General features: G+C 54.8%; 1 protein-coding gene across 6 annotated transcripts; it reads right to left on the reverse strand.

Annotated features, from left to right (window-relative positions):
- Window positions 1-467: 467 nt before the first annotated feature.
- Window positions 468-10299, reverse strand: ZNF205 (zinc finger protein 205). 6 transcript variants are annotated; one of them, XM_073214619.1, is made up of 7 exons: window positions 10279-10299; window positions 7250-7388; window positions 4452-4665; window positions 4064-4155; window positions 3584-3704; window positions 1976-2077; window positions 468-1704 (listed from the first exon to the last, which is right to left on the reverse strand). In XM_073214619.1, exons 2-7 carry the CDS (start codon window positions 7304-7306, stop codon window positions 641-643), a joined length of 1650 nt encoding a protein of 549 aa, XP_073070720.1. In that variant the 5' UTR covers window positions 7307-7388; window positions 10279-10299; the 3' UTR covers window positions 468-640. The 6 variants fall into 6 exon arrangements, with proteins under 6 accessions (XP_073070720.1, XP_017512184.1, XP_017512183.1 ...); XM_017656695.3 differs by lacking the exon at window positions 10279-10299 and adding an exon at window positions 8062-8162; XM_017656694.3 differs by lacking the exon at window positions 10279-10299 and adding an exon at window positions 8039-8143.
- Window positions 10300-15670: the final 5371 nt, after the last annotated feature.

The following is a 15670-nucleotide window of genomic DNA, read 5'->3' on the forward strand; positions in this document are numbered from 1 at the left end:
TCACTGGGTGACAGCCAGACCCCAGTGGAGGCAGACGGAAGTCAGTCCCTGTTGCCTGAGATGGGAGACAGGGTGGGCAGGAGATAATGAGCACAAGTGCCCAAGCCGGCACTGGCCTGCTGCTCGCTCCCAAGGGACCGGCGGAGGGTCCAGGGCTCAGTGGGCAGTGCTCCTGGGACGAGAGTGACGGTGGCAGCAGACACCTCGCCAAGGGGTTGGGGCCTACAGTTTCCGAAGTGCCTGGCATGCTTCAGGTTTGGGAACCTGTGCTCAGAAGCCTTTGCCTGTAGATTTATGGCCCCACGCTCTGGAACAGGCTCCAAGCCAGGTCACGGCTGTGGAGGAGAGGGCTCACGCCCCAAGAGTGATGACTCAGGGAGGCCTCAAGCATGCCAGCCTGGCTCACCCAGAAGCACCCGGTCCCGGACAGCCTCCAGGGCCTCGTGAGACAGAGCTATAAGCTGCCCTTCAATTCCAAGGCCTTTATTTTGCAGCTTGCGTGCCTGCTCCTCACCCTAGCTCCTCCCACATTGCCATGCCCCACCCCATGCCAGCACCTCCCCGGCCTCCTGCCACATCCCCTCACTCCCACAGCTGCTGCCCTCGCTGCCCCAGGGCCGGGATGCTCCCTCAGGGCCGCCTAGGTGGGTGCAGGCGGGGGCGCCGCCAGAGTCCCTGCCGCCCCCAGCATCAGCATGGCCAGGGCCTTGGGCCCCGTGGTGTGGATCTTCTCATGCCGGTGCAGGTTGGAGCGCCGGCTGAAGCTCTTGCCGCAGAGCGGGCAGGAGTAGGGCCGGACGCCACGATGGGTGCGCTGGTGGGCGGTGAGGTGCGAGCTGTGGCTGAAGCTCTTGCCGCAGTCGAGGCAGTGGTAGGGCTTCTCGCCCGTGTGCGTGCGGTTGTGGGCGATGAGGTTGGAGCGCTGGCTGAAGCACTTGCCGCACTCGGGGCACGGGTAGGGCTTGACACCAGTGTGGGTGCGCTGGTGGGTGACCAGGGCCGAGCTCTGCGTGAAGCACTTGCTGCAGATGGGGCACTTGTGGGGCTTGGCGCCCGTGTGGGTGCCCTGGTGGGTGACCAGGTCCGAGCGGCGGGTGAAGCGCTTGGCGCAGCAGTCGCACACGTAGGGCTTCTCGCCCGTGTGGATGCGCTGGTGCTGGATCAGTGTGGAGTGGTGGCTGAAGCTCTTCCAGCAGGAGGGGCACGTGTAGGGCTTCTCGCCCGTGTGGATGATCTGGTGTTGTATGAGGTGGGAGCTGCGGCCGAAGCGCTTGCCGCAGTCCGTGCAGGCGTAGGGCTTCTCGCCGGTGTGCGTGCGCCGGTGCGTCACCAGGTGGGAGTGCCAGCTGAAGCCCTTGCCACACTGCTCACACTTGTAGGTCTTCTTGCTGGCATCACCCTCCGGGGACAGGCCCTCCTCACTGCTCTCAGGGCCGCCTGTCTCCTCCTCTCTGGGTTTCTCTGGGAGGCAGCCCTCCTGGGCTTTCGGGGGGCCGGTGTCAGGTGGGGCTGGTTTCAGCAGTCCCTCCTTTGGAGGACCAGGCTGTCCATCATCTTTGGGTGGCCCTGAGCTCTGGCTGCCGGCCACCTGCCTCCCGCACTGTAGAGTGGCCCCCTGGGCTCTACCCACCTGGCTTCTGAAGGCTTTCGCATCCCCAAGGGCTGCCAGGGATGGGGTGGGCTCCTCTCCCGCCTCAATGGCTCCTGGAGAAAGAGTGTTTCCAGCAAGAGAGAGGCTTTTGTGAGCAACCCAGGGGAATCCTGGCGATGGAGATAAGGGCAAGGACCTGAGGGGAACTCTGGAAGCGAAGCCCCCTCTACAGAGCGGGGGGAGGCTGACGGCTTTGCCCCAGCAGGGGCTGTGGCTGCACCCCACAAGAAACAGAGCCTGCACTGATAAGGGGCACCTGGAGGGACGGCAACGACCAGACTGCCCGAGCCACGGCGCCTGCCCACCCGCCACCTCTGCACGCACCTGTCTTCTCCTCCACCTCGTCTCCTGTTCGCCGGCACGAACTTGAGGCCTCGCCCTTGCCCTGCACTTGGGGGGCCCAGAAAGGCCTGCTGAAGGGAAACCCTGCCCAGAAAGAGACACTGTGCTCAATCACAGAACTTCCGGGCTGACCTCAGGAGGCCCACCACTCTGCCAAGGAACAGGGCCAATGGGCAGGAGCTGCAGCTGTGCAACCAGGCAAAACTAAGGCAGCTCGAACCTCCCTCGGGGTCAAGTGCCCACCCCTCTCTAGGAAGCACGTTCCCAGGCAACTGTCAGGCACACTCTTCTCAGGGCTGAGTTGGGCCCTGTCTTGTGTCCCCAAACCGAGCCAGCACCAGTGGTGAAGGGCGTGAGGGCAGCCAGGTCAGCTGCTGGCAGCCCCTGACGCCACCCAGGCCCCAGCAGCGGGCTCGGCATTGCCTCCCCTTCGTGTGCCTTCCCAGGACCATCAGCAAAGAGGGGGAGGGGCCGTGAGCAAACCGAGGCCAAGTGAGAGGGCCAGGCACACTGACCCCCCAGAAGTCAGGGACCAGAGGCCCATATGTCATGTCCCCGACGGCTAGGGCCCAGGAATCCTGGTCAAGTCGTTGGAGAGCAGAGCGGCCCCGGCCTCCATGCCCTAGGCCAAGACCCGTGGGAAGGAAGGAATGTGTCGCACCAATAAGGTGGTTCAGGGCATTGTGAGGCTTACCCGGGGACTGCACATGGGTGCTAAGTTCCCTCTGATCTCCCAGGACTTGCCTGGACCTGCTGCTCTGGGCCCTGGGGACTGTAACCAACAGGCCGTGAGCACACCTGAGATAATGAAGGGATGAGCCCAGTGGCTGTTGTGATGCTGGGGCCTGCCAGGGACAGAGGTGCTCTCGACCTACCATCAAAGTCACAGGATGGAATTACTGAGCCCTCAGCTCAGCCTGGACCAGCAGGGCTGACAGATGACCAGTCTGAGTGAGCGAATGAATGAAATGAATGAACACCCTGGTTTCCATAAGACCCATAAACTTCATGAAAACTAGAGTCTGAAACTTAGGAATCAAAGCCTCGGGACTTAACATTGTCCAATCAGGAAAAAGGAAGGAATCAAGGCCCCTCCGAGGAGAGGGCAGGCCCGCAGGGGGCGGAGATGACAGCTCAGTCTGCAGGCCCAGAGGCGAGGGTTACCCTTTCCACCCCAGGCCAGCAGCCGCAAGCCCCGAGTCAAGCTTTCTGCTTTCTGCTCGGATGCCTCTGCAGCCGGGCTGGGAGGAGCAGACAAGCAGAGCCTCCAGGCCACCATGACCACCGGCAGCCGCCGCCACACGGGCCACCTCACCTCAAATCTGAGCTAAAATGAGATGAAATAAAATTTAAAGCTTAAGTGCCTTAGCTGCATTCTAGGGCTCAACAGCCACGTCTGGTTTGTGGCTCTGCCACATCAGCGTGGGCACAGAATAGGTCCATCACTAGGCAGCTCTACAGAGCAGTGGGATCCAGGTGAACACGAGCGGGGGTTTAAGCCCTGGGAAAGGACAAGGTGACACCGTGACAGGCCCCGCCTCTGCCACCCAGGCCTCAGGAAGCCCCGCCCAGCGGGAGCAGAGCCCGTACCCAAGGACAGCCCGTTCCTCTTCTGCAGGACGTCCCTGTAGAAGCTCTGCTGTGTGTGGTCGAGCCGCCCCCACTCCTCCCGGGACAGGTACAGAGCCACATCCTCAAAGGTCACTGGCATCTGAAATATCATGAAACACCAGCTCTCCAGACACCATGAGAGGCACAGTGGCCCAAGAAGAGGGCAAGCCCGGGACCCGCCCTGCTGCCCAAGCGACGCCTGCCCTTGGGTCTCATGGGGCTGCAGGCCAGCGCCCAAGGAGGGCTTTTGGGGGAGAGAGCAAAGCGGCTGTGCCTGGCAGAGACAAGAGACAAAAACAAGAGTCCTTCTTTCCAGGCGCCACGGCTGAAGCCCAGGGCCTCCATGGCGTTCCCCCCCAGCCCCATGTCTGGCCCATAAATCTGGAGGATGGTCCAGTCAGAGGTGCGGCCCCCCCAAGTCCTTCTGCTTTCCCTCCAGCCTTGGATGGGGACACTCACCTGGGACCAGGCGGTGAGGAGAGCCGCGGCCATCTGCCGGTCTCTGGTCCTCCCCTCGCGGGCAAGCACGGGGACCTGCAGGGAGGGGAGGGCTGAGAGAGGAGAGAGGTTCTGAGGGTGGGCCCTGCTGCTCCTCAAGAATGGGCTCATGTCTGGTCTTCCAGGGACACCCACGGCTGCCTCAAACTCCACCCCAACCTGACCCAAGAAGAGTAAGCAGGCTCTTAGGCTGTGCGGGGGCAGCCTACGGAAGGCAGGTGGGCAGACGTCTGGGCATCTCCCCCTGACCACGGCAGGAGAGCTCTTCCCCACTCCACCGGGGCTGCGCCTCCACCTCTCCCTACAGCTGCCACCCAGGAAGCACCTCTCCCCACCTTTCTCTCCTCACCTCCTCCAGGCAGGAAGAGAGCTTTCTCCTTAGAGCCCTGGCTCAGAGGCGCCCGGCTCTGCGCTCCTTGAGCCCTGTGCCCCTGGGGCACTCCCTCAGGATGCGGCTCTTCTGGCTCCATCTTGATGTGGTGTGACTCCCAAGCGGCTCCCAAAGGCACTGCTTCCTCCAACTCGGAAAGCATTTGTTGACAAGGATGCCCATGACCTGGAACCTAGGAATGACAGCCCCTATCAGCACCAGGACAGAGAATGGAAGACAAAGCTGAGCCCTGCACCTGGTGTCCCAGCAGAGCAGACACCTAGGGTGGCCAAAGGCACAGCCGAATGCCAGGCATGGCTTACAGGACTGGCCCCGCTTCCTCCCCTGTCCTGGAAGAACCACACATCTCTGGTTAACCCCGTGGGGGTCGGTGAGGAAAGGCAGGCCCGGCAGTGTCCTGCCGGGTATGGGCTGGCCAGCTGGCTGCAGGGCAGAACCTCTTCTCAAGTCAAGCCGCAGTCTTCCGCATCGGGATGGATCCTCGAGCCAAGGACCTTCTGGAGCCCCAAAAGCTGAGAAGCAGGGTGAAGCCTCCCCTGGAGCCTCACGAGGGAGCCCTGCAGACACCTTGATTTTGGACTCTGTCCTCTAGAGCCATGACAGAATAGATTCTGGTTGATTAAACCCACCAGGCTGTGGTCCTTTGTTACAGCAGCCTCGGTAAACTCACACACCCAGGCTGAGATCAGACGACAGTCCAAGATCACGGAGCTCATAAGTGGCTCAGCCGGGCCTGGAACTCAAGTGCATCTGACTCAAAAGTCAACCCAAGGTCCCCCATTTCTTGAAGATGACAAGGAGGTATCACGTGGCCTGGGGCAACCTCTGGCCTGACCCAGTTTGGTTGGAGCAGTTAGACATTTTTGGTTTGGAGAAAAATGCCCAAGGGTGCCACTAAGTGCCAAGGCCTCACGCCCAGCTTGATCTGACAGAGGAAATCTCTCCAGAGAACCCCCTTCAGCATTGCCGATAGTGGGACTTCAAGAGTCCTCCCAAACTCACCCCCTGTTCTTCACACCAGCCTGGGCTGCAGCCCTCAGGGAGGGTGAGGAGCAGGCTTTGGAGTCAGTCAGACAGGGCTTGGATCCCAAACGGCCCCTCACTAGCCATTCAACCCGGAGCAGGCACCACCTTCCTGAGAAATGTCAAGAACTTTGGGAAAGTCATTCCCCTTGCTTGGAGGCCCCTCGCCCTCCACCCCACCCACCTCCAATTATGTTAGGGTCTCCATGGGAAAGACCTTCAGGCCAGAAATCAGAGTGCCTGGGAGCCACGTGGGCCAGGCAGCCCCCAAGACTCAGCTGCTCTGCCTCCTGCATAGATAGCATGTGAGAAAGAGTTGCCCACTCCAGAAAGTTCTGAATAAAGACAGTGCGACACTGAGAGTTGTTACGACTCTACTGTGTGAGCTGACAGAATCCAGCATCAGCAAAGAATGTTGTGGATGTGCAAGGCCTGTGGACTGATAATGCATTGCAGAAGGGAAGCTACATGTGGTGACTGCTCTTCGTGTTTCTGTGGTATGTAAACAGTACAACTCATGGAGACGGTCCCCAATTTAACAATGGTTCCACTTAATGATTTTTCAACTTTATAGCAGTGTAAAAACGATACACATTCAGTAGACACCGGACTTCAAATTTTGAATGTGGACCTTTTCCCGGGCCAGCAATATGCAGTGTGACGCTCTCCTGACGCGGGCAGCGGCACCGAGCCACAGCCCCCAGGGGGCCATGCGATCAGGAGGGGAACGACGGATACGTACAGCCCTTGTTTTTTCGCTTTCAGTATTCAATAAATTACACGAGATGATCCAACACTTTATAAAACGGGCTTTGTGTTAGATGATTTGCCCAACTGTAGGCTAGTATGAGTGTTCTGAGCATGGAAAGATATGCTGTTCGGTAGGTCAGGTGTATTAAATGCATTTTCGACTTTGGACATTTTCAACTTCGGAGACATAACCCCACTGGAAGTCCAGGAAGATCGTAAGTTGACTTGTATGTGTACGTACAACCACTGAAAATGTGGGTTGAGAGAATACAGGTCTCCCTGACCTACGGTCTAGGCGCTGTGGTGTTTGATGTGCCTCAGTAGTGATCCCCTCTGGGCTGATGAACGGCTTACAGAGGACTCTCGTTTCCCGCTGTAACTCCAAGCCTCCCAACTATCTGGGCGCCAACAGCAGGAACAGCAGGCACATGGTCTGTATTTTATAGAGGGCACACCTGGTTCCCAGAGGCCAGGAACTCGCCCAAGATCTCGCACCTGGCAGCAGCAGACTCATACTCCTGATCCCAAGCTTGGTGGCCCTGGGTCCCACACCCCTGAACCCTCCGCCCCACAGGTTGCAATTACACACAAATGCAATAAGTACAGGAAGGACCAGGTGCTCAGACCCAGAGAGAGAGGGCACGGGGTCCAGGCAGAGGGGATCAGATGGCAGACCAAGGTTTCCCTGTGTGGTCTGGATGCTATTCCAAGAGCCAGCCTCACCTGGAGGACCCCCATGCAGCCTCCTGGTACCTCATGTAGCCTTTGGTGCACTCACTATGAAACTCACAAAGCGAAGCAGTTCCACGAAAGCCAACGGAAGGCATTTTCCTTCTCTTCAACACCTCCCATCACCCCCACCCACCAGCCCAGCTCCCGTGAGTCTAACTCTTCCAATAGGTCCAGATGCCCTCTCCTGAAAACCCCCTTCCACTTCAGTTCTTTCCAGGGCACGCCTCCCTCACCCAGCGCCCCATCCATACCTCTCGGGTGCTCTCCTTGTTCTGGGTAGCCTGGATGCTTCCACCATCAGCAGACATTTTCTGTCTCGGAGCTGGAAGGCACAGATGAGTTGTTTCTCCCTCCTGCTGGCCAAGCCCCCTGCAGCTTCTGGCTAGGAGCCTGGAAGCAAACGAGGAAATCAGCCAGCATCTCCTGGATACCTCTGAAGTGCCCCCAAAACCCCCACGCAGGCCCAGGACCACCCTCAGTCCTAATCAGAAATAAAGCTTCCCGGAGGCCCTCCAAGGGTGCACTCTCTAGAATGTTTTTTGGTCCCTTACTTTGACAGAATGCTATTTTGTATTGTCCCTTTGTTGCTGAGGTAAGAACCCTGCATCTCAGAGCAACCGGATTAGGGAAAGCCACGGCTGAATTGCAATCTCTCTCTCCTGTCATCAGGAGCCCAAAGGTCTGCAGGAGACCCTACAAAACAGTATGCCAGCTCAGCTGAGGAAGCCAGGCCCTGCTCTCTCCCAGGTTCTGCACACACACACACCCTTGTGCTCGGCCTGACTTGCGCTCAGCTCTGCCTGGGATCCAGAAATCAAGCTGCCCACTCAGCAGCCCTTCCTGTGGCTGCAACCACACACCCAGGCCTGGAGTCCATCCTGCTCACAGTCCTGGAGGGACGATGTCCTTCTCCTTTCCAAACCCAGGTCCAGGCCCCCTTCCACCAGCCCGAAGCCTTCCACCTTTGACTTGTCCCCTCATGCCAGCTGAACTTGTGTGTCTCAGGATCCAGGAACCCTCCCCAGCCCTCCCCCCCTCACCGAGGTGGAGGCAGAAGCGGCACCTCGGCAGCCAGGTCCCCTCCCCGGCTATGGGAGTCTCCGCAGCCAGCAGCAGGCGCGGGGAGCCGGGTGGAGACTGGGATTAGGGACAACAGGAAGTCCCTCCCAGATCCCGTTCCCCATGCAGCTGCAGCCCAACAGGGTTCCCAGTATCGAGGGTTCCGGGGCTGGGGTCCTGAGCACAGCTGCACCTCCTCAGCCAGGGGGTAACTAACTCCCAGATCTGTTACTGGCTAATCATTGCTTTTTGTAGCATATACTCGTAATACCAGCAAAGCAGGGGCACCCAAACAGAAAAAATTTCGTGGAAGGATTGTGATGCTTGACATTTCAAAGAGAACACTGCAGCTGTCCTCACAGGAATGGCGCTTTACTGGCTGGAGGAGGACAGTCTTTTTCAGCACAAGGGGTTTCTGAAAGTCTTGGGGTATCTCTGTGGAGATGTTTCTGAATTTCATTCAAGGCCTGTTAGCAGGTGCTCTGGGTGCCCCCTAGACTGGCACAGAGTTGTCGCTCCATAAGAGCAAGCTTAGGAAACAGGGCAGCCTAGGAACTCCCCTCTGCCCCCCTGCCCTACATACACCTGGGGATGATGTGGGACCAATCTGATTTTTCTAGGCCCTCCTCCAGGCTCCCTCTCAAGGCTGGGGATAGAAGGGATAAAGGAGTCTCACCCCACCATCTACGAGATCTCAGACCCTCAGACATCCCTGGAGGCTTTATTTTTCACCTTTTAGTCTCTGTTTTCTTCTCAGAGCCTAAGAAAACTAAGTCTCCCAAAATGAGAAGACAGAGACTGCACTACACTTTCTGGGATGAGGAACCCATTTCTCCTGAGCAAGGGCACAGGGGATGAGTGTCAGAAAAGGGGTGGGGGCCAGCCCTGGACTCAGATGCCAGGAAGGTTCCTCCAGGCAAGCATCCCCTCCAGTTCCCATCTCATGCTCACTGCCTTCAGCCCATCAGCCACCTGAGACGCATCCACTTTATCCAGTAAGAGGCAGTCTGGCCCCTGTATCAGCCCAAGGGTGTGCTATGTGAGCTCACAGGGGGTTAATTTTTTTTTAACTTAAGTTTCCAACATTTAAAAATTAGAAGAGTTCTCATAAAATTGATTTTCTTGAAAAAATAAGAACTGGCAACCGTAGACCAACATTTCCCACATCTGAGGCATGCTCTCAGGGTGCCACATTTGGTCCCCACTCAGCCCCTGCAGCATTTTGAGTTTGCAACTCTGTTTTTGGAAGTGAAACGTGTTTTTAGGAATCTAGAATTCTGATCTATTCTACTGTCACTTTGATGAAAGAAAAATTACCGCTGGGATTTGTCTTGTCAATATTCCCATGCATTTTAATCCTCAAAGTAAAGAGAGATGTACAAAACTGTAGCAAAAGTCAATATTGTTTTCAAGCCAGAGAGAGCTAGAAACTAAGAAACAGCCACAGGGGGCCCTGAAAGCGATGCATCAGTCTCTGAGTATTTCTCATTAATGAGGAGTACAGCCAATGTCCAGAATAAGGGTGCTCACCCTGGTGGACCACTGCAGCCCCTGGCAGTCCCAGTAGTGCACTGAGTCCCAAAAAAGTGGGTGTGTTCTGATTCCTAGGCAATGGTTTCTCTACCAGACAAAAGAGGCCAGTTTGGGGATCCTATTGAAGTCTGGAGGTTTGGATCCCATCTTGAGAGCCCTAAACCAGGCCACATGAAGTCTCAACATTTGTTTAGAAAATATTTACTGGGCATGCACTAAATGACAGACATTATCCCCTCCTTGGATATGAAAGAAAAACCTTCCAAAGCTGGCTCTAGGACTCAGCAGGCCTAGGAGGAAGGATGATCACATTTGCTGTGTGGGAACCGCAGGCCCCAAAAGATTTCAGAAAGGCGTCGGGCAGGGTGAGTCAATAAGGAAAGCAGAAATCAAAAACCTAAATGCCTCTAGGAACCAGAGAGTGCCATAAATGACCAAGTGGCTCGGCTGTAAGACAAGGAGTGGGGTTGGGGGGAGGCTTCAGAGACCTCAAGAAAGGAGGTAATTGAGGACCCAGTATAGCCAAAGCTTGAAAATTTTTCAAGGGAAGCCAAAAATGAATTTGATTTCTATGTGAATCCTGATTTTTAAATGTTGATGACATTTTAAAATAAAACACTTAACTCCACGCAACTCCTGCAGAAAACAGCTGTTAGCTCACAAGCCACCAGTTTAGGAATATACTCACCCCAGGAGCCTGCCTCAAGGATAACTACCATGGATGAAGGCGCTAATGGGAGCTTCAGACACTGCAAGCACTCAACAAATGCCAAGCCGGTATCTGGAGGCCTTGCTGAGCTTGCTTAAGAAGACTCCCTTTAGTAAATAAATCATGATCTATGCTCAGAGATTGGCCTGAGAGCTGACTCAGGTCTTGAAGAGGACCTTATAAAAAACACCCAGAATAATAAAAACTAGAAAAAAAAATCATCTTAAGAAAAATAAAACAACCCCCACTCCCAAAAAACCTTGTACTAATTAAGGCAGTTAAGCCAGGCTGGAGGCAGGACAATGCAGAGACCGAGAGACGATAGGGGAAAATAAGAGAATGAGAGAGGTCAAGAAAAATAGGCATGATCGAGTAAACAACAGAGCGAATGAAAAAGAGAAAAAAAGGTGAGGCTCCAGAGATAAAAAATGTTAAAGAAAATTAAAAATAAATAAATAAATAAGGACACCCCCCACCCCAGGGCCGCCGGAGACCAGGCAGTGCGCGCTCACACGGTCGGTGGCCCGCCCACGCCCGGAGGTCCCCGGACGGGAAGCAGCAGCGCGGAACGCAACCCGAGCCTCGTGAGCCCGCCCGGGAGCCCCACGCGCGCCAGGCAGCGCCGCCCTGAGCTGTACCCGCGGAACACCCACGCGGGGAGTGCGTCGCCCAGGCAACGACGCCGCCCCGCCCCGTCCGCGTGCGCACGACAGACGCCGGTGACAGGCTGGTGCCCAAATGGCCCCGCCCAGCTCCTCCAGGGCCCCGCCCAGCCGCCCTCACCTGCGCGCTCCCGACCGCGCTCCCGAGGGGCAGTGCGGGCTAACGGGGAGCGTCACACAGATGTCCGGCGGGTGTGCCTGGCTTTCCCATCCGGCTGCCCCACTTCAACTTCCGGTTTTCCCGGCTCTCTCGCGGCGCCAACTTGTGGACCCCGGGCGTGGGGGCAGTCGGGGCGGTGATGACTTCTGGGCGGACACCCGCGAGTCCTGGGGTCGGGGCCCTCCGTGGGGAAACTGAGGCTGCCGCGCTAGGGCCCTCCTCCCGAGAGCGCCGGGGCCGCGCCTCCATGCTGGGGACCCGGAGCACGAATTCCAGCCCAGCGCCCCATCGGCCTTCTCCTCCAAGGGGCTCCCCCGACACTCACCTGTTTCGATTTTTGTTGTTTAAAAAATGGGAGTACATCGTATGCCGCTGACCTGCCCCGTGTTTGTGTGACGTATCTTAGAGACTGTTCAATATAATAAACCTAGAGAAAGAAGACATATGCACCCCTATGTTTATCACTGCACTATTTACAACAGCCAAGATATGGAAGCAACCTAAGTGTCCATCAGTAGATGAATGGATAAAGAAGAGGTGGCACATACACACAATGGAATACTATTCAGCCGTAAGAAAGAAACAAATCTACCATTTGCAACAACATGGATGGAGCTGGAGGACATTATGCTCAGTGAAATAAGCCAGGCGGAGAAAGACAAATGCCAAATGATTTCTCTCATTTGTGGAGTATAATAATGAAGCAAAACTGAAGGAACAAAATAGCAGCAGACTCAGAGACTCCAAGAATGAACTAGTGGTTACCAAAGCAGAGGGGTGTGGGAGGGCGGGTGGGGAGGGAGGGAGAAGGGGACTGAGGGGTATTATGTTTAGTACACATGGTGTGGGGGGTCAGAGGGAGAACAGTGTATCACAGAGACGGCACATAGGGGATCTGTGGCATCTTGCTGCACTGATGGACAGTGACTGATTGGGGTATGGAGGGACTCGACAATAAGGGTGAATGTAGTGACCACATTGTTTTTCTTGTGAAACCTTTATAAGAGTGTATATCAATGATACCTTAATAAAAAAATGCACACACACACAGACACACACAGAACCTAGAGAAAGATAGAGGGAGAGGTGGGGGAGACATGCAGCAGGTCAAAGGCAAAGCCGGACATTAGTAAAAGCGGACACTGCAGATTGTAGTGGGTCACCACTAGCAGCAGGGGAAAGGGCTGAGCTCTGCCCCATTTGTGCAGGGGTGTCTGGGTGTTCTAAAGGGAGATGGGTTAGGCCAGATGTGTGCCAGCTGGACGGTATGGGAGTTGGGAGTCCACCCTCCCACCGCGAAGGGAGACAGGCCCTGTCCTTCCTGACGAGTCCATTTCAAAGCAACGGCTCTCAGGTCCTTGAGAGACACTTCTGGGTTGTAGGAGACACATATTCACAACTATAAGCCCTTTTTAGTAAATACTCTGAGAGGGAGGTCAGGGACCTATAATTTTGTGGTGCCCAGAACAAACAGCAAATTCTCCTGGCAGGACAGGCTTTTGCTTTCTTTCCCTCCCTTTCTCAGGCAGGCATTGTAATGGGGGCTGGGGTCATCCTAGTGCTGCGCTGCCAGGAGCCACGCCGGATTCAGTGGAGTCTCCGTGCGGGTTCAGTGGGGGCCGTTACAGGCTGAGGGTTCTGCAGTTCTCAAGTGGTTTCTTGCTGTTTTTTAACTATGGCATATTTCCTCGTATGGCTGTATTACCATTTCTATAACCAGGCCTCTACTCACACCCAATTCTTGATGCCCTCGCGGTGCAGCGACTGACTACCCAGCAGCTGTTATCATGGAGCCTTTGTTCCTTTCCAGTGGGTGAGCAAGATCTGTTAATCTTGCAAATCTTTTAGGTGGAGGGGCTACCAACCCCAAGCCTGGCTCCTCAGTCTCAGCTATGATGCTGGCCTGGCAGCCTGCCTGTCACGGTCAGTCAGCTGGATTGGCCTTTTCTTGCCCTGGGCAAGCTTCAGAAGGATAGGAAGCTCCTCCGGCGGCAGCAACACCAAGCATCTCCTTCCACCATTGTCAAGGCCAGCACATCAGCCTCAGCTAGGCAATCTGTAAACACCAGGCTAGAAAAGCCCCCAGACTTAATTGGGTAGAATAGCTGCTCCTCAAACTCCCACAACCCACCTTCCAGTACCTTGTGTTTACCTGGGAGCTATAGACAGCTAGCTTATAGTACAGGCCGGGAGGGAACACTCTATTGAAACTAAGCTCAACAGTCCCTCTGGCTGGCCCTTTGCGGCGGAAATCAAAGTAAATTTAAGTTACTTTCCCTTTAGAAGTTGATGTGTTTTTAGGAAACCAGGACACTGTTAACATCCTCCCAAAATATCCTTTGCCACTGCTGTGATCTGATACAGACGGTGTCCCCCTGTCTTGGGTAGTCTCAGGCTACATTCGCCCACACAGGCCAAAGACACTGACACAGGTGGGGATTAGGGCGCCAAGAGGCACACAGACCGGCTTGGACACAGGACGAATACTGGAGGCCCCGCTCGGGAGCAGGTGGCCATGGCATGCAGGCTCCCAGCCCTGATGTCATGTCCAGCTGATGTTTACAGCCCTTCACCTCTCTGTCTTCTCTATGTGTCATGTGGTCTTTCACAGAATCTTTTATGTTCTTTCTACTTGTGGTATTGGGAAAAAATGTAGGTCTTCCATTTGCTTTTACTTTACCACAGCCTTTTAAAAATTGTATTTTTGTGAATCCTTTACAATGTGACCAAAAAACAGTTAATGCTAGGAATCAGGGCTCCCGGAAGAGATGGCAGATCCTAGGACAAGCTCTCTAGACAAGGGGGAGACAGACTCTCTTAAAGCCAAACATTCACATACCCTGTGCCACAACAATTCACTCCTGGGTACAAACCTGGGTACCAACTCATATATGTAAGCACAAAAACATCAAAACGCTGTGGTTGAGAAGTCAGGATAGTGATTAATTACGCAGGAGAGGAAATGGCCACTAGGAGGCACCAGAGTAGCGCAGAGATGCCGGCTACAGGGCTGTTTTGGAAATTCATGATTCTTCACTTCGGGTTTGTGTACATTCTGTATGTTACATCTAAAAATTTACTTCAAAAAAATAAAAGTAAATGAAGAGAAACCAGTTGGGCCATTGCTATAGTCCAGGCAAGAGATGCTGGTGCCCTGGATGTGGGTGAAGATAGTGGGAGTAGGCAAACAAGCAGACTTGAACAATATTTAGGACATCAGATCTCTGGACTTGAAGACTGATGAGATGTGAGAATGAGGTAATGCAAGAGGTCAAGGATAAATTCCTATTTCTGGCTTGAGAGACAGAATGGATTCTACTGTGTTTACCAAAGTTGAGAATTCCAGAAAATACACAGGTTTGATGTGAAAGATTCATTCAGTCCACATTTAGTGAGGATTTGTGGTTATGTGTCGGGCACTCATGTTATGGCAGAGTCAGCCAGAAAGACACTCGCATGGTGCTTGCATTTAAGTGGCGGAATGAGTTTGGTTTTGAACACAAAGAATTTAAGACATTTAGGGGACATCCAAGTAGCAATGGCAAGCGGATAAGTTGAGAAGCAAAATATAAATACAGGGGTATTGGCCCTAGAGAATGTTATTGAGGCCACAGTGGCTATGAAACCACCCAGGGAGGTATATTAGTTATCTATTGGTGCACAGCAAATGATTCCCAAACACTGAAGCTTAAAATAAGTATTTATTGTTCCACAGTTTCCACACCTGACAAGGCTTAGCTAGATGCCTCTAGCTCAAGGTCAAGAGTTACAGTTAAGATGTTGGCTCTTGCTGCACATGAAACCATCTTAAGGATGGACTGGAGGGAGGGGGATCCGAGTTGGCTGACCTTGGTCCCTGGTGACCTTGACTCACCAGGTGGGCCTCCTCTCAGATGTCCCAGGGTGAGCTAGCAAGAGAGTGAGAGAGCACCTATGAGAACCCCCAAAGAGAAGCGAGCCATCTACAACCTGATCTCAGAAGTGACACCCCCTCACTCCTACGGGATTCTGTTCATTAGAAGTGAATCACTACATCTACCCCCACAAAAGGGGAGTGGGTCACACAGGGTGTGAAGAGCAAAGAGGCAAAGGCCACTGGGGGCCAGGAAGGGTGGGGTGGGAACAGCCTCCGAGGCCAGAGTCCTTGTAGGGCACAATATTTAATGCTCAGGTGGAGAAGACCAAAGGGAGACAGGTGGAGAAGTCAAGAGACAAAAATAATAAAATAAAGGTGTTTGGGTCCCAGAGGACAGTAGAGTCCAGAGGAAGATGAAAAACCGAACCCACCGAGAGGTCAGGCAGCAAACCAGTGGGCCACAGAGACAAAGGGTGGATGGAAGCAGTCTCCCCAGAGAGACTGAAATGGAAGAGTGAAGAGGAACTGGCCGAGCAGGGGTGGGGTGAACACCCCAATTCTGGGCCAGGGTGGTGACGACGGGGACCCAGTGGGTCATGGCTGAGCCTGGACAGGCAAAGGGAAGGAGGGCAAAAGGAGCACTCTGTGCAGGGAAGGGGCCGGGGGTAGCCCCGGGCGCACTGCCCGCTGTGA

This window comes from Manis javanica, chromosome 10 (assembly GCF_040802235.1).
Source record: "Manis javanica isolate MJ-LG chromosome 10, MJ_LKY, whole genome shotgun sequence".
Taxonomy (NCBI): domain Eukaryota; kingdom Metazoa; phylum Chordata; class Mammalia; order Pholidota; family Manidae; genus Manis; species Manis javanica.